Source organism: Mustela putorius, unplaced genomic scaffold, assembly GCF_011764305.1.
Source record: "Mustela putorius furo isolate JIRA1106 unplaced genomic scaffold, ASM1176430v1.1 tig00003942_pilon_pilon_pilon, whole genome shotgun sequence".
Lineage (NCBI taxonomy): Eukaryota > Metazoa > Chordata > Mammalia > Carnivora > Mustelidae > Mustela > Mustela putorius.
Window position 1 is genome coordinate 5779474 of NW_025422087.1, and position 22116 is coordinate 5801589.

Here is a 22116-nt window from a genome sequence, read left to right on the forward strand (position 1 = left end):
TGAGCAAGGGGGAGAAAAGCCTCAAGAAGTGTATTCTCACTGTGTGTGGAGTCTGACATGGCTCCCATAGAGTGAGCTCAGAGTCCATGTCCTGACAACCAAGAGGACACTTTACACAAAATTAGGTGTTGAGATCATGGTCAGTGATGTAACTAGGACCCAAACTCAATTCAGTCCTCCAAGCAAAATTGATTAAAATAGGAAGACTCGTGGACTTCAAATATTTGATTTCTTTTGAAAATTGAATCTATCCTAAGGTATCCTCCAAAACCATAAAGTTGGAGATTTCATATTTTTAATGAGTTTTTTTTTTCCTTAAAACTTGGCACCACCAGATAATCATAATTCTGTATGTGAGGACACGTCTCCTATCCTATTTTCTTTTCCTAGTGCCTCTCCATTTTCTTCCAATCTAAAATCATGATTACAAGATTAGCATCTTGCCTGTGATGATTCAGGCATATTGAATCACTTCCCAAAATGTGTTTAAAATATATTGAAATCCTATCTTGGAAATATGGTGTGTAATTTATTTCAGAATACATTATTCCTATCAAATAAAAAGTAATCAACCAGGAACCAAACAGCTAAATTTCTAGCATGCCTGATCAGATAGTCTTCATTCTTCTAATTGATTTTTCAGCTCAAATATTTCACTTTTCTATATCATGGGGACACATGAAACGTTTTAGGAGTCTGCTAGTTTCTGGCATTACCCTAAAGGAGAGTAAAGTGACAGGTTTGGTTTTCTGTTTTCACTTGTTATTTTCTGTGAATTTAATACTGCACACTACAAAGAGGGCTGTTTTGTGTCAACACGAATTAGCATAGAAAGAAAGTTATTTCCTGAAAGAAGATAGCATGTTAAGGTAAGGCTTGCCACTGTAACAAATAAACCCTGTATTTTCCATGGGTAGAGACAGTAGAAATTTATTTCTGTTTGCTGTCATACCCAAGGCCGGTACTCCCAGTAAGGAGTACTTTCTTCTCCCATTTAAAAACCATGCTGTCGGGACAACTGGGTGGCTCAGTTGGTTAAGCAGCTGCCTTTGGCTCAGGTCATGATCCCAGCGTTCTGGGATCGAGTCCCACATCGGGCTCCTTGTTCAGCAGGGAGCCTGCTTTCCCCTCTGCCTCTGCCTGCCATTCTGTCTGCCTGTGCTCGCTCTCTCCCCCTCTCTCTCTCTGATAAATAAATAAAATCTTAAAAAAATAAATAAATAAAATAAAAACCATGCTGTCTTCATGCAAAGTCCCTAGGTTCTCAGAGTCTTCTTCATCCCAGGACAATGGGCATGACAGCAGATACGGCATATCTGCCTCTTAAAAATCCCAGCTATAAATGACCCATCACTTTCTCTCACACTCCACCACTGAATTCATAACTCTGGGTGAAGGGAAAGCAGGAAATCCCTTATTTTGGTGTGCACTCCCCAGCAACTCCTTTCCACTGTGGACAGAGAAGCCTGCATTGGGGGGTTGGTAGACAGCATGCTTTGGAGAAATACAGACTTGAGTCATGCTCTGAAACTACCAGGAACTAGATGACCTTGGACAAACTATTCAACCCTTCTGAATTCAGTGACTTAATTCTCTTGGACATCGGTCACTCTACTGTAAAATGGAAGAAAGACCCCCCTTGTAGGTTAGTTGTGCTCATAGAAGATAATGGGTAAATTGTGCTCACCTCAGAGTAGTTTTACTCGGTAAGACTCTTTTGAGCCAAAGAGACAAAAATCAAACTCGAGTAGTTTAAGCTAAAAAAAGGCGAATTTATGGGTTATTGAAACCAGATCATCAGACAGATGACCTCATGGACAGCTGGGTTCAAGCATGGCACTCTTTTTCCCATGCTCTCTGCCTATACTTCCTTGGTGCACACTGATATTGACTTCTAGTGCAGGAAAGCAATCTCCTTCTGAATGTGGGGACCATTAATATTCCCAGTCTGAACTCACAGCCCAACTATAGATTCGCTATCAGCTCCAGCCGGAAAAATCTAAGGGAAGACACAGATTGACCAAGTTTGGGTCTCTTGCCTACTGCTTGCAATCAGAGAGGCAATTCTCCTAACAGAAGACAGGAGGGTGCTGGACAGGCCATACATAAGTCAGTGATATCAATTTGTTATAACTACTTTGGGGATGTAATGCCAACTTGCCGACTCAACCTCAACAGCAGTAGGAAGAGTTCCTTCCTACCTTTCCCTTTCACAGACCTCACAGGGGTCCTTCTATGCATCAACTAAGATCACTCTGCCAGGCTCCAGAATTACCTCATCCTCCCCCTCATCAAAACTTCCTCTCTTTCAGTAACATTACCTCATGAAGTAAGAAGAAATTACCAGATTAATGGATTCCCCTGGTGGTATAAGTGACTGATAAAAACAAAACAAACAAACAAAAAAACTATGTGTGTTACTTTTCTATCTAGGAAAATCAGCATTTTCAAACAATTCAATACTCCAGAAAGGAGTGGGGGATGCCCCTTGAACAAGTACTCCTTGGGATCATGTTTCTATGGGATTGTTTTACCCTGATCGCTACTGTCACCCCCATACTTGCCTCCCAGAGTGTATTGCTTTCTGCCTTTTACACCATGACCTAAAATCACAGATAAAAAAGGATGCTAGAACTTTCTAGATGGCTTTGCTACCTGCTGGGGAGAACTAAAGAAAATCAACAGTGTAAGTACAACAAGTAAGAGTCTGGCTTACTGGGTAAAGGCTTCCAATTTCTTGCTAGCTGTTTCGCTTCCGGGAGTCACAACGGAGGGGAAAGAAGCCCCAAGTACATTCCGCCCAGTTTAGTCCTCAAATTTCCCAGCGCACCTCTGGAGGGAAAGAAGTCTGAAAAGGACTCCTACTTTAGCTGTTCACTGTGCCTTCTCCCTCTCTCTGTGTCTGTCTCCGAATTTCCCCTTTTTACAAAGACACCAGTCATATTGTCTGGGGGTCTGCTCTACTCCGGCTTGACCTCTTCTTAATTAGTTGCACTAGCAACAACCTTATTTCCAAAGAAGGACACACTCTGAGATACTGGGGGTTCTTCAACGGACAGACCGGGGAGGGGAGGGGAGAGACAGAATTTAACCTGGAACAGAGTAAATGAAACAGTGCATGGGAAGCAGGTAACGCAATGCTTAGCTCACTGAACAACAGCTGCCTCCATGATGATTCCTTCTTCCCGGTTTTACACTTGGCCCATCTGCTCTTCCCTGTGGATGAGGCCATCCCTTGCACTCTCATCAGATTGCAGTACCTTAAAATAATACAAGAGCTGTGGCATGGCTTGCATAATAATCCCAATAAATGATTAACAATATCTTTCTAATCATTTACCATTATACCATGGCCCAGTTGTGATGGTAAACACTATTTTTTAATTAATATTTTAAAATCCCCAAGATTTTAAATCCTATAAGATAGGCATTATTATTAGTCTCCCTATTTTACAGAAGAAGAAACTGAAAGGAGGTATGGTAGTATGGCCAAGGCCACAGAGCCTTTAAGTGATAGGACTGGGATTCCAACCCAGGCGGTGGGGAGAGTGGGGGGTGGTTTGGACCTCCATGTCCTTACTCAATAACCATGCTGAGATTTGTTCCCAGAGCCCTCCAAATATCCGCCTCAGGGCTGGTTTTGAGGAAGTGTATTACGAAATGGGAACATATCTAGGGGATAGAGAGGTAGTCTTTGTGCCCATCAGACCCACGATATCAAAACTCCACGATATCAAAACTCCAGGAGCGGAGAAGACACTGGCGGCTCCTGGCTGGGGGGTGGTGAAGCTCAGCTCCAGGGTGGCTTGGCCACAGGTGTCTTGGCCCTTTGGGCAGCTTCAGCATAGCAGAGGGGCTCGGGAACAAGAGCTTCCTTTCTGCTTCCTTTACAAATGCAGAAGGGAAAGGAAGCACTTTGAACATTTTCCTTTGGGCGAGGGGAGAGTGGGGCAGTTTTTAAACTTAGGTCAGTCCTAACCAGACCCCCGCCACAGGTGACAGCTTTGGAAAGGCAGCAAAGCAGCCTGTTCAAGACCTCCAATTACTTTTTTTCCTCATCTTCCCACCCACCACCCCCACCCCGCCACAGATCTGGGATCTAGAGACGGACAGCTGCTTGTTCACTGCATCCTCCAAAGCCAGCGGTATTAAGGGGGACTTCGCAGCCTGCCTCTACCTCCCTGAATCCAGATCGCTGTGTGTGGCCACTGACACGGTCGCACTCCTACACCTGAGACTGAGGTATGAGGTTAGCCTCTTGGCCCCAGGCTGCTTGCAACCTTCTATAGAACCATCCATAGCTGAGATCTCTGGAGGAGCTCCTAAGCTCTATGGCCCCATGTCTTTATCTCACAGCATGTATTTGGTGAGCTCCCTTGAACATTTCCCATTGATTATTCCGGTACCACCTCCTTGGATTACCCAAAATTCCGAATCTACCTCTTGAACCTTTATTGCCCCACTGGCCCTACCTCTCTAGTGAATTGTCCAAGAAGTCCCAGGGGCTTTTAATTCAGTCCAAAAGCATCAGACCCACTTGCTGCAGCAGGGGCCCACATGTGAAACCCTGTCCCTACAGCAAGGTAGTCACTCAGGGACAGCACATGCTTCAGTGATGGACAGGTCCTTATGGAGGGTCCCCTAGTGGGCTTTTCCTGCTCGGGGCCTCAGTCTCAGGGAGCTCAAATGCCTTCAAGACCCATCTCCCTGATTCCTCTACAAATGAGTCCATCTTGATTTCCTTGGCACAACTTTGCAAGCCACATTTCTTTTCCTCCTTGGCCAGGAAAGTGGGTGCCCGGTTGTCTTTTTCACGCTCAGGGTAGTCATTGAGACGTTCATCTTCTTAGCATGAATGTCCACTTCAGTGCCCGTCCCCGTCCTGCTAGACTGAGACTGCTAGGTCTTACTGAGGAGTTTCAATCCTACCTCCCGGGAACCCACAAGTCACCCAGGGCAACGCTGCTGCCGATTTACAGATGAGCGAGCAGAGGCCTGGAGAAGGGAATGAATTGCTCAAGGTCGAAAGGGGACTCAGGAGCAAAGCTGGGACTAGAATGCCTCTCCGGATGCCCGGCTCTCTCCCTCCCCCTGCGTGGTGCTCCTCCCACTGGAAGGGTAGAAGTCTGTCTGAGACACTGAAGGCAAAGGAGAGCTCAATTTGTCTGTCTGTTTGTTTAATTAGACTACAGGAGGTGCATTGTCTAGTCTTCCTTCTCCAGAGCCTGCAGAGCTCCTAAGAGGCACCTGTGAGGGGTAGAGAGAAGGCTCTGCTTCCTAGGCCCAGTGGCCTTGGGGTGAGTCACACCCCTGTCCCTGGTCTTGGCAGGGCTGGCAGGACGCATCATCTGCTTTGAGAACTTTCAGGCCCTCTGCGCACCACAACTAGGAGCATCATTACAGCCTCACGGTTCAAACCTGGCCCATGATTAGTCACCCCACTCCGTTACCCCCACTTACTGCCCTGACATAAATCCATCCCTCATTCCGCGCCTGCAGCTTTCCCTCTCACTGTTCGGCAAGATAACGGATTCCCGGAGTCTTTGTAAACTAAGGAGAGGAGGCAGAGAAGGATTAGGCTAAATATTGTGGTCTGCAGGGTTCACATCCCATCTATATGATAATGGCAACTGGATTTCCCGAGCCAAAAATGACGGCATACTGTCTCAAAAGGTGGGTTTTAAGGAAAAAATAAAATGTGTTTGGATGTCTGGGTGGCTCAGTTGGTTAAGTGTCTGCCTTCAGCTCAGGTTGTGATCTCAGGGTCCTAGGATCGAGTCCCACATTGGGCTCCCTGCTCAGTGGGGAGTCTGCTTCTCCCTCTGCCTCTCCCTTCTGCCTGCTGCTCCCCCTTCTTGTGCTTTCTCTCTCTCTCTTTCTAATATATAAATAAATAAAATCTTTAAAAAATTGTGAACATATGCCTAAGAGGAACCTTAAATAGGTTTATTATGTCCAGTGGTTAAATCACAGATCAAGAATAACTTTACAGAAAAGTGATCAGATTTTGCAGCATCAAAACCCTACTGAGAAGTCCAGAACGTAAGGCTGCTGCCTATGCCTGGACTCACTCTTCCTCATGTTTCGCTGAGGCCATGGGAACAGCCAGTGAGGATGGGGAGACAGGGCAGAACAGCCATCCTACCACAGGCTACCGCCGGACCTGCAAGGGCACGCCCTCAGCTCAGGATGCCAGAGCAACCCTCTGAAAGATGGGACTACAGTCAGTCCAATGGCCATCTGTTCTATGTGGCATCTGTGGGTAGAAAAACAGCCTGTTGGATTGATTTCCTATTTTTTTTTTTTTTAAGCAAAGTGACTGAAATTCCACCTTGCAGTCAGAACAGCCCTAATCTCTTAGCGCCAACCCTTAGGCAACAGATGACATCTGCCCGTTCCTGCTCTGTCACAGAGAACTTTGTGATGTTGATCAAGTCACCTGGTCCTTCTTAGCCTTCTGGAAATGTCCTCATCTGTGAAGTGGGGGGAGAATCGACGCCTTCCTCCCCACATTGGGGAAGGGGTGTAGATAAGGTCCAGAGGCTCTGGCTCCAGGCCTGGCACTGTCTCCCTGGGACAGCACCCCCACTGCCTGCCTCCTCCGTCCCCTCAGGCCAGACTTCCTCTGGAGCAGTCCAGAGACCGTTCATGGGAAAGTGCTCCTCTCTTTCTGCCAAAAGCTATTCTTCCTTGAAAAGGATTCCACCCTCTGGGAATCTTCTGGCACTAATTTGGAGGCTTCAGGTCCACCAAATCCCTATTAGGGTCCCAGCCTTGGGGCTGAGCTCTGGAAGGACCATCAAGAGAGAGGACACAACAGTAGGTCTGGGAACCAACATTCATTTATTAAGTGTTCCCCCCACACCAGGCTTCTCCAGACATTGGACATCCTTTTCCTCACTTACTCCTCACAACATTTCTATAAAGGGTTCCATTTTACAGATGAGCAAATGAGTGCAAAGCAATTGGATTGCATAACTCCTAGAGCTATCCCTTCTGTGCCCTGTCCTCACAGAGGGGACACACAAGGCAAGGCCTGAGTACACAGAGGCGCCCTTGACCCCGGGTGCATGTGGGAGGCATGCTTCAGGGCCTCGTTCCTGTTGTGATGGAGAAGCACTGCCCTCCAGGCTTGAAGACTCGGGATGGGATGGTACAGTTGGTGTTTGTTTGAGGGAAGATGTAAATTCTTAGGGAAGAAGGTCCACTGTGTAGTTGTAGGAAATCACACTTCTCTTGCCCTAAATAAGAGGGATGTGGTATTGTTTTTCATGGTGAGCAGCTACTGCTTGCTGAATGCCAATTAGGTAGCATGGGGGTGTGTGGGAAGGATATTCCATAGGTTTTCTCAACAAATACTCAAAACAACCCTTTATAATAGATAACATTATCCCCATTTAAGAGATTAAAAACGTTAAGCATTTAAACAATTTGTCCAGGGTCACAGACCTGTTTTCATCCTCTTCACCTTTTTTCCTTAAAGATTTTAATTAATTTATTTATTTGAGAAAGAGAGAGGAGAGAGAGAGAGAGCACGTGCACAGGAGGGGCAGAGCGGGAGGGAGAGGGAGAGAGAGAGAGAATCTTGAGCAGACTCCATGCTGAGCCCAGACCCAACAGGGTGTGGGACAAGGAGCCTCAATATCTCATGACCCTGAGATCACAACCCTGAGATTGTGACCTGAGTCAAAACCAAGAGTCATAAGCTTAACCGACTGAGCCATGCAGGTGCTCCCTATCCTGTTAACTTTTCTTAATAAACCAATAGACGCCTCATCCACAGTGTCCATGGCATACTTTCGGTTCAGGTTTTCACCCTTTCTGTTTTTCCTGAGCAAGATCTCCGTCGGAGCCATGCCTGGTAGTCTCCCACCAAGAGCCTGTGCCGTGCTGCCGCTACAACCCAGCCTTCAGGCAGGTGGTCAGCTGCTCTGAAGCATCTGTAAGTATCAGCTCTTGCTTTCTTTAGCAATGATGGATTTGTGAGCATGAGCCCAACCCCATTGTCCTCATCTTGGAGCTGAGCAGAATGTTCCGGGGACATTCTGGCTCCAGAGGTTAAGAATTCTACTAGACTTCTTCAACTCTACTATTTATCAAGTATTGTTTGGACACTCTTCTTTGAAAGCTGGGTGGAAGAGCTCACAGTTTCCCGAGTGGCTTGTAGTGTGAGCTCTTTGGAAGACCCATCGGGTACTAAGGAATGGTATTATTTCTTGGTCGTTTAAGATGATTAACACAACCCTGTGACTTACCTTGTATCTCTAATCTGGAGCTGAGGGTATGGAGTATTCCACGTTCACTTCCCTGTTCACTGACACTCACAAGGATCATGCTGGCCCCTAGATGAGTGACGCAGTGTCTGGTCCACAGGAGGGGACATAACCAGGGTTCCTTGAATAAGGAGTGAGAGCAGAGAAGCATGCACATCCCATAACCCATGTCCTTCTGTCCTTGAGCTAATGCGGGCAGGGCAAGTACATCCCAAGTATACTCAAGATGTTTAAGTGTTTTGAAATCTACATCATTGGTTCTTCATTTTCTGAATCACTGTCCTAGGCTCTTGCATTATAAGCCAGTGCCCCAGGCCATCTGGCTATGCCCTCTTTCCTTCTTCCTGCAGTTGCCTGGCACACCCTGTCTTTAGGTTTTATAGCCCTGGGGGGCACCACAGTCTGGAAGTCTGGACCTGTGCTCTTCATGTTCACACTCACGTTGGCATTGCTCCCAGTGAGACACAGTTGTCTTTGCATATGTACTTGCCAGTCACTCAGCGATTAGTCATCACCATGGTTTTATTAAGTATTGAAAGAAATAGGTTATTTGGTCTGTTGATCAAAAGTTTTTTATGATGACTCAGTCTCAATTCATCTCAAGGAATGTAGATTCCTGTATAGTTGGGGCCCTTACTTATAAAAGAGCATTTTCCCTCCAGATTTATCAGAACAACCTGTGACTCCAAGGACGCCAACCTTCTGGTCTCAGCATCCTGCCCAAGCCTGTCCCTGGAGCTGTCCAACATTTTCCAATCTCCACCCTGGAATCTCCTGCTTTCTCCTCTTCTCTTACACTCCACAGCAATCCTTCAAGGCCCAACTCAAGTGCTCTCTCTTCCACAGATCTTGCTTTTACTGCCCTGGACTCACACAGGCACCTCCTTCTTCCTGAACCCCCAAGTTAGTTCCTCCCAGGGGGTGCTAGATTCAGTTCTCACTTGTCCTGCTCTGGGTCCCCCGTGTGAGTCTTTGCATCTCTTATCATTCATCAGGGACTTAGGGCAACCTGTAGCTCATCTATGTTTCACTCCTCTTCCTTCTTGATCTGTCAAAGCCCTTCTTATTCTTCAATGCACAACTCTGGATATCAGTTCCTCTGAGAAAAATTCCTAGATCCCTCCCACACCCGGGCAGAAGGAAGGGCTCCATTACCATTTGGGCTCTTAATTCTATGCTAACACAGTCAGCCTCCTTCAATAGCATTGCTTTTGATAACGCATATCTTCCCTGCCTGTGGGTGGTAAGGAGATGTTGAATTGAGATATAAATACTCTCTCAGCTCTTAACTGTATTAGGGACATGCTGGTAAACTCTCAGATACTTACTGAATTGAGTTATTGATTTGAGTATTTGCTCACCTTGCAGATCTGTGTGAAATCTTTATAACCCATGCCCACTGTCACGACTCACAGTATCTAAGCCATATTACAGCCTATATTTGTGGAGGAGAGAATGTAGCCCAAGGTCTTCATGATGCCTGAAGTTATTAATACCACTACACCATATTTTATTTATCGAATTGCCCAGCAGAAAACTAAGGACCACCAACTTTTAATGCTTGAAAATGGCACCACGTAAACTTAATAAATACTCAGTCAAATGTTTACAATGTATGACATTGGAACCACAACTTACTCACACCCATATTGATATATCCAGTTATATGTACTATGGAAGTTTACTTTTCAGGAATAATGAATAATTTTTCAAAAAAATAAAAAATTAAAAAATTTTAAAAAGAATAATGAATAATTTTTCAACGGAGTTTAAGGCTACAAATATTTTGTAAATGTTTTAAAATGTAATAGCAAGATTACATTTCATTTGGGATATGGTTGCATTTTAATATGTTTAATTGAATGGGAACTTCAAAAGGAAGCCTCGCTTGGGGCAAGGAAGTTCTTAGAGGAGCCCTGCTAGGGCATGAAATCCCATCTACAAAATGCACCTAAAAAGTATAAATAGCACGTTTAGACTTTTCTTTGTTCTATAAATAGAACCCTAAAGTCATTTTTAAAGATATTTTAATTGCTCGCTTCAAACTTTTCACTCCCTTTTCCTGCAGTAGCTGGCGGTGTTCTTGGGGGAATTTCTTTTTAAAGAAACAAACGTGTAACTATTTAATCACTTAATGGGAAGACAGGTCCAAAAGAAAGATGTTTCTGTTGGGTGTCATCCAGGGCTTATCTGCCCCACTCTGGGCCCTTCTGCTAATTTTTCCATGCCAACTGGTACTTCATTCAATTCTGGACCTCAACCATATTACAAATCACTGTATGTTGTGAAGCTTTGGGATGTTTGCAAATGTTGGAATAACTAAAGTAAAACCCAGTAATGCTAAGGTTCTATTGCAATATTAAGGAGAGCAAATGGATGTACCTGAGCTGTGGACATCTCCGGGAACCCTGACACTGTAAGAGGACAGAGGGGAAGGAAACAAAGTGTACACTACAAAAATCTGGTCTCAGGTATTTGAAATCAACAACAGTGAGATGATGCCTTCTGGTTTGGGGATCAGAGACCTGGAGGTCTCTCTAGGTTGATGAAGCAGACTCTTTCACAAAATGAAAGACTAAGAGGAACATTCAGTAGTTCTGAGAAAGAGTGTGTCCTCAAGAATTTTCCCTCTCTTCCTGTCACTGTCTTTGGGTACAGGATCCAGAAAGCCTGCCCCAGAGTATGCTCTCCTTAGGGTGGGCACTTACCTACCTGAAGTCATGAAAGATGCCTCCCCACTCCCTTCACAGATGATTCTCATTCAAAGTTTGCTCAAGGGATGGGGCTGAAAGAAAGCAATCCCCCCTAAAACTAGTTGGACTGAACAATATCTTAAAGCTGAGGGTTTAGAAGATATGTTCATTCCCCCCAATAGGCCGTTTTTCTCATTTGGCTTTGTTTTGGTGCCAAATAAATTTTGCTGCTGAAAGTTCAATCCACACTTATTTCTTTGATCCTCAGTAGTCAGGAGATTTTTATCCAAAGATTTCTAAATTTTCTCATCTTCTCACTGAGTGTTATGGAATAAATTGTGTTCCCCCAAAATTTGTATGCTGAAGTCGTCACCCCAGCTGCTCAAAATGTGATTATAAGATAGAGCCTTTAAAGAGGGGATTAAATTAACACAAGGTTGTTAGGGTGGGCCCTGATCCAATCTGACTGGTGTCTGTATAACAAGAGGAAATTTGGACACATAGAGAAACCCTGGGTGTGCACGCACGGCGGAAAGACCATGCTAGAACACGATAAGAAGGTAGCCGTTTGTGAGCCAAGAAGAGGCATCTCAAAGGAAACCGAACCTGCCAACAACTTGATCTTGGACTTCCAGCCTCCAGAACTGTGATAAACTAAATGCCCATTGTTGAAGTCCCACGTTCTGTGGTATTTTGTTATGCAGCAAACAAATACACTGAAGTAAGCCAACTTGCATTGGACTTACAGATGGATACTTTCAGGGTAAATTTTCATCTTTCATATCCAAGACAATAGACTTCTAAATGCAAATTCCCTTTAATTTGATAACCATTCTCTCTGTGTCACTTGTTACCAACTTCTGGATACAGGTGGTAAAAGTGTGGGACTTCGAAACAGGAAGGCTGTTGTCTGGATTTACTGGAGCTCATGGCAATGCTGGAATCACATGTCTGACCTTCGACACCAGCGGAAGAAGGTATGTGTCTTCTTCATTCTCTTCAACCATTAGGCAGTGAGATCCTTGACATGATTTCCTGACAGGAGACTGTTTCCTAGGCTAATCACCGGGGGCAGAGATGGCTGTCTGAAAATATGGAGCTACAACAACGGACATTGTCTGCACACACTGAAACAGGGCAAGTCGCTTCCTACCAAGTGTTCCTATAACATAATGATGCGGGATTGGGCATTTGTTGTCAGTGTAGAAGAGACAAATGAGCTGGAGTCTAGAATGCATGTAACAGTCCTGCGTCCCTTCTCCCCGGCACTTCATTTTACCAATGACTACACTTCTACTGAGGAGAGCCATATGTTACATAAACATATGTGTTCCCAGCTGAGCCTCGTGCACTCAGTCCTTTATTACCTGGTATATCTATTTGAGGTCTCGAATGAGCTTAACTTTTCTGAACATTTTAAACATCACACAAGTCAAAATCTAGACAAACTAAAAGCTAGTCTGTTTTATGTGTTATGGTGATCGCCCCCAGCCTCCGACCCGCCCAAGGTGGCTTTATTCCACTAGTTCACATGCTGTGCCTGATCTTGGTAGAATTTCCACAATTCTGGCCTGTCACCCTTGTATGAGCAAGATAAAAGGCAGATGGTTTTCAACTCTCAGAGAATATAAATGAAGTCGAAGTAAGAAAGACAAAAATCACTCAGGGTAATGAATTTGTGATTCCCAGATCTGCTTTTGACTTGCATGCATTCACTTGTTCACTCACTCGCTCAGCAAGTGCCGGGCACCATGGAGGGTCCTGCCAGCAGAAGGCCAGCCTCCTCCCAGAGCTGAGCAGGGGCGGGGCCAGTCTTTTAGGGCACTGAGTGTAGCCGGAAACCAGCAGTGCTGTGGGGCCTTGAAAGACAGCTAACTGTGGTCTGAAAACTAGAAAGTCATTACTGAAGTTTCCCCCAGTTATCAGTTTGTTTGAGTCAATATGTTCAAGCTGGTTCAAGAACCGGTGAAGAAAAATGTCTAATATACTTTGATAATGTGATCTTTCTAGATGAAAAGCAAAGTGAAGTCTGTGATTGCACCTACGTGGAGGTGAACCAAAATAGGTGAGTGAGTTTTATTTGGCTTGGATATAGAGAGGCATCTTTCTGATACAAAATCTATCCTGGAGGAGGACACCAAGAGAGTGAAGAGAATTTTCCAGAAGGAAATGGGTCAAAGAATTTCTAAGGATGCCAGTTGCTCCCTGATGGTAATTCAGGCGGCTAGGCTCTTCTAGAATATTATAAACAATTCTCTGCCCATTTTGATGACTGCTTAGAGGTAGAGATAGGGAGCACTCTCTCTCCACCAAAATGCTTTCTAAAGGAGTAAAGCAGACTAGATCACTAGAGTAATGAAATTTAGCACCCACAAGTCAAAGAATAAAAATCCTCTCCTGAACACTATGAGTGAAAACAATTCCTGATCAGTTTCTGTTTGTGCCTTGCCTCCATGGTTCAACAAGGCTGTTAGGATAGAGTAAGCCTCGGGAGGGCAGCTGCTCACAGAGCATCATCTATAGATCTTGGAAATTATAGATCCCTTAAGTACCAGTGAAAACACTGACCCTAATTTATCCAATTACATTTTATCTTGTTCTTCATAAAAACTCTCTGGCTCTCTCCATTTATCCACAAAGACATGGCAAAATTAAACCACAGTCTTGACTGCAGGCAAAAATTAAAAAGAGATAATAAGCTTAAGTATTGAAATGTGCTACTCTGTTACTGTTCTAGGTGTATCATAGCTGTTGGATGGGACAGAAGAATAAATGTATATTTTGTAAGTGGAATATACAAAATTAGGTATTCAAAACCCTGCTTCCGATTGCCATCCCCCCCCAACCCATAGATTCTTTTCCCACTGAAAACATTTGTAGTAATTCCTCATGCTTCTTCTCTTTACTACAAGTCATGATACAGACAGAAGAACTCCCCCCTCTTTCCCTTCCTCCCTTTAAAAAACCTTTTTTTAAACGTTTTTTGTTTCAGTCTCTTCCCTCTAGTTCTCTCCTCTGGGAAGAAGTGTAATGACTCTGCACACAGTTCTGGGAGGGGGTGGGTCCTACACCAAGAAGTAAGTGTCTGACACCAGCTGCTGTCCTATAATTCAGCTCAAGCCTGACACCATCTCCCTGGAGCTGGTATTAGGTCCCACAGGTTATGGGCTTAGTCTCACAAGCTGGTCCTTCTTGTCCCTCAACTTCAGAGACCTCCCATGCTCTCATCACTTAAGAAATTCCAAAGCTTTGGGGCGCCTGGGTGGCTCAGCGGGTTAAGCCGCTGCCTTCGGCTCAGGTCGTGATCTCAGGGTCCTGGGATCAAGTCCCGCATCTGGCTCTCTGCTCAGCAGGGAGCCTGCTTCCTCCTCTCTCTCTGCCTGCCTCTCTGCCTACTTGTGATCTCTCTCTGTCAAATAAATAAATAAAATCTTTAAAAAAGAAAGAAAGAAAGAAAGAAAGAAAGAAAGAAAGAAAGAAAGAAAGAAAGAAAGAAATTCCAAAGCTTTTGGGAGCTATCTGCCAAAAATAGGGACCAAGACCGAATACTTGCTTCTTATCATAAACCACAATACCACAAATTGTTAGCTAGAATTGCTATCAGAGGCACAGAGGACATCCCCGGGAATCCAAAGCAGACCATGCCTTGAACGCGTAGCTCTCCACACCTTGCCTCGTGCTCTTACCCCTTGTACAGGCTGGCGTGCTCCCTCCTTCCCTGCGTACAGGGCCTTCAGCTGTATCTCACATTAACATCCCTAACCGAGTGTTAACCTCCCTATCAACTGCGCAGCCCTTTATTTTTTTCCTTCTTCCTCCCACTTTGTCTTTCTGCCCTAGTTCCTCTCTGGAAAGTGGAAAGAGGAGATGAAATGCCATCCATAAGCAGCTCTATGGGGGAAAAATTCTTTTTTTATGGCTTAGAGAAGGGGAAGGGATTCAGAGACAGGGAAAGCTGAAAATGCTGACTGCAGCTAAGTTTTAAATCTACCTGTGACATTTTATTTCCCCTGCTTGCTATGCTGGATGGTCATGGATTTCCGACAGTCTTTAAACGTTGTAAGTTCTTTATTCATTTGAAGGTGTACCATATTTCACAGTCTAAGCCTTGCATCCCCAGATGATTTGAAAGATGGCTACCTGAGAAGCCCTGGCGTTGAATTCGTCCTTTGGTATTATAGGTTCCTGAGCTGAAGGCTTTTGTTTTAACACATGCAACAGCTATGGGTCTTATTACGAAGGCGAAGCTGTGCAGACCATCCAAGCAGGGTTTGTCAGTTGACATATGATTTGTTGAAATGCAATCACCCAAACGGCAGAAGTGGATTGCTTTTTATTCCCACCAGCACTAGGGGAATTTGCTTTGACATTTCGAAAATCTACATCACTGGTGGGGTGAGGGGTAGGGTTATAAAATGTGCCAACACCTTCTCTCTGAAGTTGTGAGTGTGTTGGCAGCTCATTTCACTGCTTATAGAACGTCTCCTCTTTGGCTTTGCATACAGGATGCACCACGTGACTTTCATCACTTCTGGAAGCCCCAGCCACACTGGCAGGATGACCTGGTGAGCCCCAGTCCACTGTCTGACTTCCACCCAAACAGGGGCACATGAGGCAGATACCTTTCAGTCCAAGGCTCTGCTGCAGCATGATTCATGATGGGTCCAGGTAGAGCTGGGAGCTTGAGCTCCAAGTAGCCGCTTTAGCTCCAGGAAGAGTGACAGCTGGGGCATGGGGCCACAGAAACCAATCCGCGCAACTCTCTGTGAGCTCAGCCACGACTCATGTCGTGCTGGAATGGCAGCCCAAGATGTGGTGGGTGTAACTTTGCTCAAAGAAGCCTCTACTTCCTGCTTCTGCTTGGCATGCAAAATTATATGCAATTACTGTGTCATCCTTGGGCAGCCACAGAGCCTAAGAGCTTATATTCCTGCCCTGTGATTTGTTGGAGACCCATAAGCAGGGAGTTCTTGTGATTCTTATTAGCAAAGTGCCCCCCCACCCCCGCTACTTTCTATAGCCTTCCAGGCTGGAATGACCTTCCTCAAAATTGCCTGGATGCCAAGCCAATAAGACAAGTGCTAAGAAAGAAAAGTCACTGTGCCCAACCATCATGGCTCAACCCTACCTTATACCCCCATAAATATTCCAAAAGGGACAAGTCACTAGAATACAAACTCCAGGAAACCAGACCTTGTCTGTCTTCACCATGGTATTCCCAGGACCTAGCCCAGCGTCCAGTTTATAGCAATGCCCAATTCATTTGTTTTCATTCAGCTAGCATATGCCAAAGGCCTGTTGTGAGCCAAGTCTGCTTTATTCACTGAAGATGAAGTGATAAACTTATTTCCTGGGGTTTGTGGATTAGTGATTATTGAGTGAAAGAACAAAGTTAAGCAGAAAATGCCCCGGAAGTGATGACCACTGTAAGGATGGGCATCATGCAAGACCGTGAAGTTCATACAGTTACTCATTCAACTATTAATTCACTCAATACATGTTTCTGAGCTGCATGGATTGGTTCCAGGTGAGTCTTCGATGTGGGCAAGAACAGAAGGAGGAACCCATCTGCATCCTCTGTCTTAGGCATCAGATGAAGGGGAGTTAGCTGGCGGTGACTGGGGATTTGACTTCTTCCCCATCCCTCTCCATCTCTCTCTTTCTCAGAACCACGGGCACAAGGAGGACATCCTGTGTGTGGCTCAGTGCCCACCTTTTCTTCTTGCCACCTCCAGCTATGATGGGGAGGTCATCATTTGGAATGTCATCTCAGGCCACATATACTGCAAGCTGAACACTCCCCCCTGCTCTGATGATGCAGAAGATGGAAAGGGTAGGTCAAGGGTAGTACGCTCCTTGGCTGCTATGCGCAGGCCCCAGCAGCCTAGGACTCTGGCATGTCCTAAAGAGATCTCAGTTCTGGACAACTTCCCAGGTTGTAGGGATTGGCCTGGTTTCAGGTTTAACCTGTTGGCGGGAGATTCCCCAAGCTGGGAGGGAGTTTAAGAGTTTGGCTAGCTCGGTCAACATCCCCAGGCACTCATCCATCAGACGCTGTCTCAGTCCAGCCCACCACCTCCTGGAGTCTTTTCTCCTCTACTGTCCATCTAAAGGACTCTCTGCCTTGTTGAGCCCCTTGGGCTTTGCTACAGAGCTGATTAACCTCTCTGTCTTCACAGGCTCCTTTTGCCCAGCTAGCAAGGCTGCTCAAACATCATCTTCTGTTGTGTCACTCAGCTATATGCCCAGGCTTTATGCCACCTTCTCCATCAGCCCCTTCAGGTGGTACCCAGGGCCCCAGAGTCCTCATCCCCTACACTCTGCCACATGGGTCAATCCTTATTACTTATATATATGCATACACACACACACACACACACACACACACACACTTGTACATTTATATATATGTGTGTATATGGTGTGTGTGTATGTGTGTGTATGCATATATATATATTTCACATATATATACATACTTGTGTGTGTGTGTGCGTATTAAAGATTTCATGTATTTATTTGTTTTGAGAGAAACCATACACAAGCAGGGCGAAGGGGAGGGCGGTGGGGAGAGAGAGAATCTCCAGCAGACTCCCCACTGAGTATAGAGCCCAAAGTGGGGCTCGATCCCGGGACCTTGAGTTCATGACCTGAGCTGAAACCAAGAGTCAAACACTCAACAAACTGAGCCACCCAGGCGTCCCTTATTACTCGTACATTGTATTCGAAAACTTTTGCCCAATCTTCCACCCCATTCTCCCTTAATTTTCTGCCCTGGTTCCATTTCTTCATGGCCCTCTTTTTCTGCTAATGTGATCATTGGCCCATACATTCATGGCTCCATTCAAAACACACTGTTGAGTTCCTGCTATGTGCCAGGCCCAGTGCTAGGTGTTGGGGCTGGTAAGCACACCCCTCCCTCTCCCTCTAAGTCACAAACACTTTGAAAAACACACTTATCTATCCATTTCATGGCTGGCTATGTTGAATGGAAAACCATGGTAACCCACAGCCAAAGGCTTCCTACCACTCCTTGCCCTACTTCCAGAGTCCAGGTTCATCCTTCCCAAGTGGCAGTCTGTAGACACCCATCTGCCAACAGCCGAGAGACCTACTACCTCACACCCATGGAGCCCCAACAGGCAGATACTGGAGATTTTACATAAAACTGGGGGATTCTTGCATCTCCTGAAACCCAACCAGCAAACCCTCAGAAACCCCCCCCCCGTAATCTCCTGGTTCAGGCACCTGATAACTTAATAGCCAAAGAACAGCTCTAATAACTCATTTGATCAGAAAATATCTTTGAGCCATTCCCATCGACATAACCCTGAGAGAGATGCATAGAAAAGACTAGAGAGAGACTTGAGGCTTGATGCTGCCTTCAAATGGCTCACAGTCTAAATTAAGACACAGGATGTGCATGCCCAACAGATAAAAGAATGATAAAGCAATGCCCAAGACTGCTGTGATTGAGACACACTCTGGAAGGCAGTGGCTAGAAACTGAATACCACGACATTAAAAAGAAATTATTACCTGTAGACTTTTTTTTTAAGATTATATTTATCTCTTTGTCAGAGAGTAGAGAATGAGCACAAACAGGGGAATGGCAGGCAAAAGGAGAAGCAGACTCCCCACTGAGCAAGGAGCCCATTGCTGGACTCGATCCCTGGACCCTGGAATCACAGCCCTAGCAGAAGGCATATGTTTAACCGACCAAGCCACCCAGCCACTCCAGCCTGTTCCTTTATTACTCAGTCTGTTCCTACCCTATAACATAAAAAAGATTCTTGTATGAGGCTCTTTCTGCTAGTGCCCAAAACTTTTAAAAATCTTTGAGGGAGAAGTGGTGGCATTTCCTTCTAATGATTATTTTCTTTGCCATTAAAATGAAAATAAAGTCACTGGCCAAGAATGCAATGTTGACTTTTTAGCCAGCAGCTCTAATTTAAAACCCTGTTTGTAGCAGAATTTTTGCTTAAAGTTATATGACTGCTGGCTTTGAGAAACTCCTTTTCTCCCCCAAATATGAAGCCAGCCATAGCTACCAATAATTCACATTTCTACATTGCACAAATGAGATGAAAATATGGGAAAGTGCCCTACACTTCCAGGAAAGAGGAGTATTGGCTCTACTTGAAGGTCAAACCAGAACCCAGTGGTCTGGTTCACATGGAATTGGTTAAGAGGTCACCATCTTATTTGGAAAAACTGTCCAGACTGTTCTTCTGAAGTCATTTTGAGTAGAAAGGGGAGCTCAGGGAGAAAGGCAGTGGTGTAAGCCAAGCCAAATGAGACCAAAACAAATACTTTCTGCTGGCTTTTTGACATTTTAGTTTCATTCTTCCTTATATTGGGGATTGTCGCATCTTCCTTGACATCAAAGAGAAAGAATTTGACAGGGAAGGAGAACGACAGAGATTGTAACCAGACTAAGATCCAGGAGAGCAGTGGGCTCACCCCGAGACCAAGACTTTTTCTTTTCTCCTCCCTCTCCCCTCCCCTCCCCATCCTCCTCCTCTTCCTGCTCCCCTCCTCCTCCTCTTTCTTTGTTTATCGTGGTAAAATACACACAGCAACGTGTACAGCGCAATGGTATTAAATACGCTATGTGGCTGAGTAACCACCTCCACCACCCATCCACAGAACCTTCCATCATTCCCACCTAAAATTCTGTCCCCGCTTCACACCAGCTCCCCAGTCTCTCCTCCCCGCCACCTCCCCTTACACCTTCTGTCTTCAGGATTCTGACTCCTCTAAGTCCTTCCTGTAAGTGGAATCATACAGTATTTGTCTTTTTGTGACTGGCTTATTTCACTTATCGTATTGTCCTCAAGTTTCATCCCTATTGTAGCTTATTCAAGAATTTACTTTCTTTTTTTTTTTAATTTTTTATTTTTTTATTAACATCTAATGTATTATTAGCCCCAGGGGTACAGGTCTGTGAATCGCCAGGTTTACACACTTCACAGCACTCACCATAGCACATACCCTCCCCAATGTCCGTAACCCACCACCCTCTCCCTCCCCCCTCCCTCCGGCAACCTTCAGTTTGTTTTGTGAGATTAAGAGTCTCTTATGGTTTTTCTCCCTCCCGATCCCATCTTGTTTCATTAAGTATTTACTTCCTTTTTAAGGCTGAATCATATTTCATTGTATGTGGAGATGCCACAGTTTGGTATTCATTTTCCCATCCAAGACAATTGGGTTGCTTCCACATTTTAACTACTGTGAATAATGTTGCTATAAACATAGGTGTACAAGTATCTCTTCAAGACCCTGCTTTTCAATGATTTGGGGTATATACCCAGAAGTGGAATTGCTTGATCATGGGGTATTTTTTTAGATTTTTTGAGGAACCTCCGTACTGTTCTCCACAGTGGCTGCACCAATTTACATTCCCACCAATAGTGCATAAGGTCCCAATTTTTCCACATCCTTGCCAACATTTATTCTTTTCTTTTCTTTCTTTTCATTCTTTCTTTCCTTCTTTCTCTCTTTCTTAATAGTCATCCTCATGGGTGTGAGGTGGTATCTCCTTGTGGTTTTGATTTGCATTTCCCTGATGAGTGAAGTTGAGCATCCCTTCATGTGCAAAACTGCTTGCTCAAGTCCTTTGCCCACTTTTGAAACAGGTTTTTCTGTTTTGTTTTGTTTTGTTGTTGTTGTTGTTTCTTCTTTTTTTGTTATTGTTATTTTAGTTTTAGAGGTTCCCTCTAGTCTAGACATTAATCCCTTATCAGATATATGATTTGCAAATATTTTCGCTCATTCTATAGGTTGCCTTTTTACTGTGGGTGTTTTTTGATGCACATTTTTTTAAAAAATTCATGAAATCCAATTTGTCTATTTTAAATTTTATTACTTGTGCCTTTAGTGTCATATCCCAGAAACCTTTGCCAAATCCAATGTCCTGATGTTTTTGTCCTCTGTTTTCTTCTAAGAATTTTACTGTTTTAGGTTTTACCTTTAAGACTCTTATCCACTTTGAGTTAATTTTTATATGTAGATAAGCATCCATTTTCATTCTTTTGCTGGTGGATATCCAGTTTTCCCACACCATTTCTTGAAGACTGTCTTTTCCCCATTGAACAGTCTTGGCACCCTTATCAAATATCATTTGACAATAAATATAAGGGTTCATTTTGGGGATCTCTATTTATTCCATTTGTCTACATGTCTGTCTTTATGTCAATACCACGCTGTTTGATTACTGTAGTTTTATAGTAGTATTAAAATTGAGAAATGTGAATCCTCCAGTTTTGCTCTTCTTTTTCAAGATTATTTTGGCTATCTGGGGTCCCTTAAAATTCCATACAAATTTAGGATGGGTTTTCTATTCTGTAAAAAATACCATTGACATTGCTTTGTGTAGTTTTATTTTATTTTACTTATTTACTTTTTTGGGGGGGGTTGCGGAGGCAGAGGGAGAAATGGACTCCCTCCCGCCCAGGGGACCTGATAAGAGGCTCGATCCCACAATTCTAGGATCATGACCTGAGCTGAAGACAGACGCTTAACTGACTGAATCACCCAGGTGCCCCTAGATTGCTTTGCATAATATTGACTTTTTAACAATATTAAGTCAGCTAATCCATGAACATGGATATATTCCCATTTATTTATGTCTTCAATTTCTTTCAGCAATGTTTTGTAGGTTTCATTGTATAAGTCTTTCATTTTCTTAATTCCTGAATATTTTATTCTTTTAGACGTTATTGGAAATGGGGCTGTTTTTGTAATTTCCTTTTCAGATGGTTCCTTGTTTGTATACAGAAGAGCAACTGATTATTTTGGGCTGACTTTGTACCCTGCTACTTTGCCAGATTCATTTATTAGTTCTTAGATACTAAGCTTTTTAATTAGGAAACTAATATATTTATTTATAACTAATGATATTTGTTTATTATAATAATATAATATTTAATGAATATAATAATTTAAGTAGTATTTAGTATTTAATAATGATTATAATTAATACAGTAATATATAAATATTTTTAAAATACTCTATTCAATCTTCTATGTCATTTTCCTGAATTCTTTTAATATTTTTTCTCATTTAGTGCTCACATTGACCCTGAGAGATAGGTACTATTGCACCCATTTTTATAGATCAGGAAACCGAGGCCAGAGAACTCAGTAACAATGA

At 44.1% G+C, this 22116-nt stretch overlaps 1 protein-coding gene across 3 annotated transcripts in view; it reads left to right on the forward strand.

The window, feature by feature from the left end:
- The window catches only part of LOC101679061 (WD repeat-containing protein on Y chromosome-like), a 132670-nt gene that overhangs the window by 95356 nt on the left and 15198 nt on the right, over nt 1-22116 (forward strand). For 2 of the 3 annotated variants that reach the window (XM_045069620.1, XM_045069622.1), the window contains 8 exons: nt 4091-4242; nt 7840-7942; nt 11837-11943; nt 12024-12103; nt 12977-13031; nt 13704-13749; nt 15472-15531; nt 16634-16799. In XM_045069620.1, the coding sequence (XP_044925555.1) occupies nt 4091-4242; nt 7840-7942; nt 11837-11943; nt 12024-12103; nt 12977-13031; nt 13704-13749; nt 15472-15531; nt 16634-16799 (769 nt within the window). The remainder of the gene's footprint in view (nt 1-4090; nt 4243-7839; nt 7943-11836; nt 11944-12023; nt 12104-12976; nt 13032-13703; nt 13750-15471; nt 15532-16633; nt 16800-22116) is intronic. The other variant, XM_045069621.1, reaches the window with a different exon arrangement.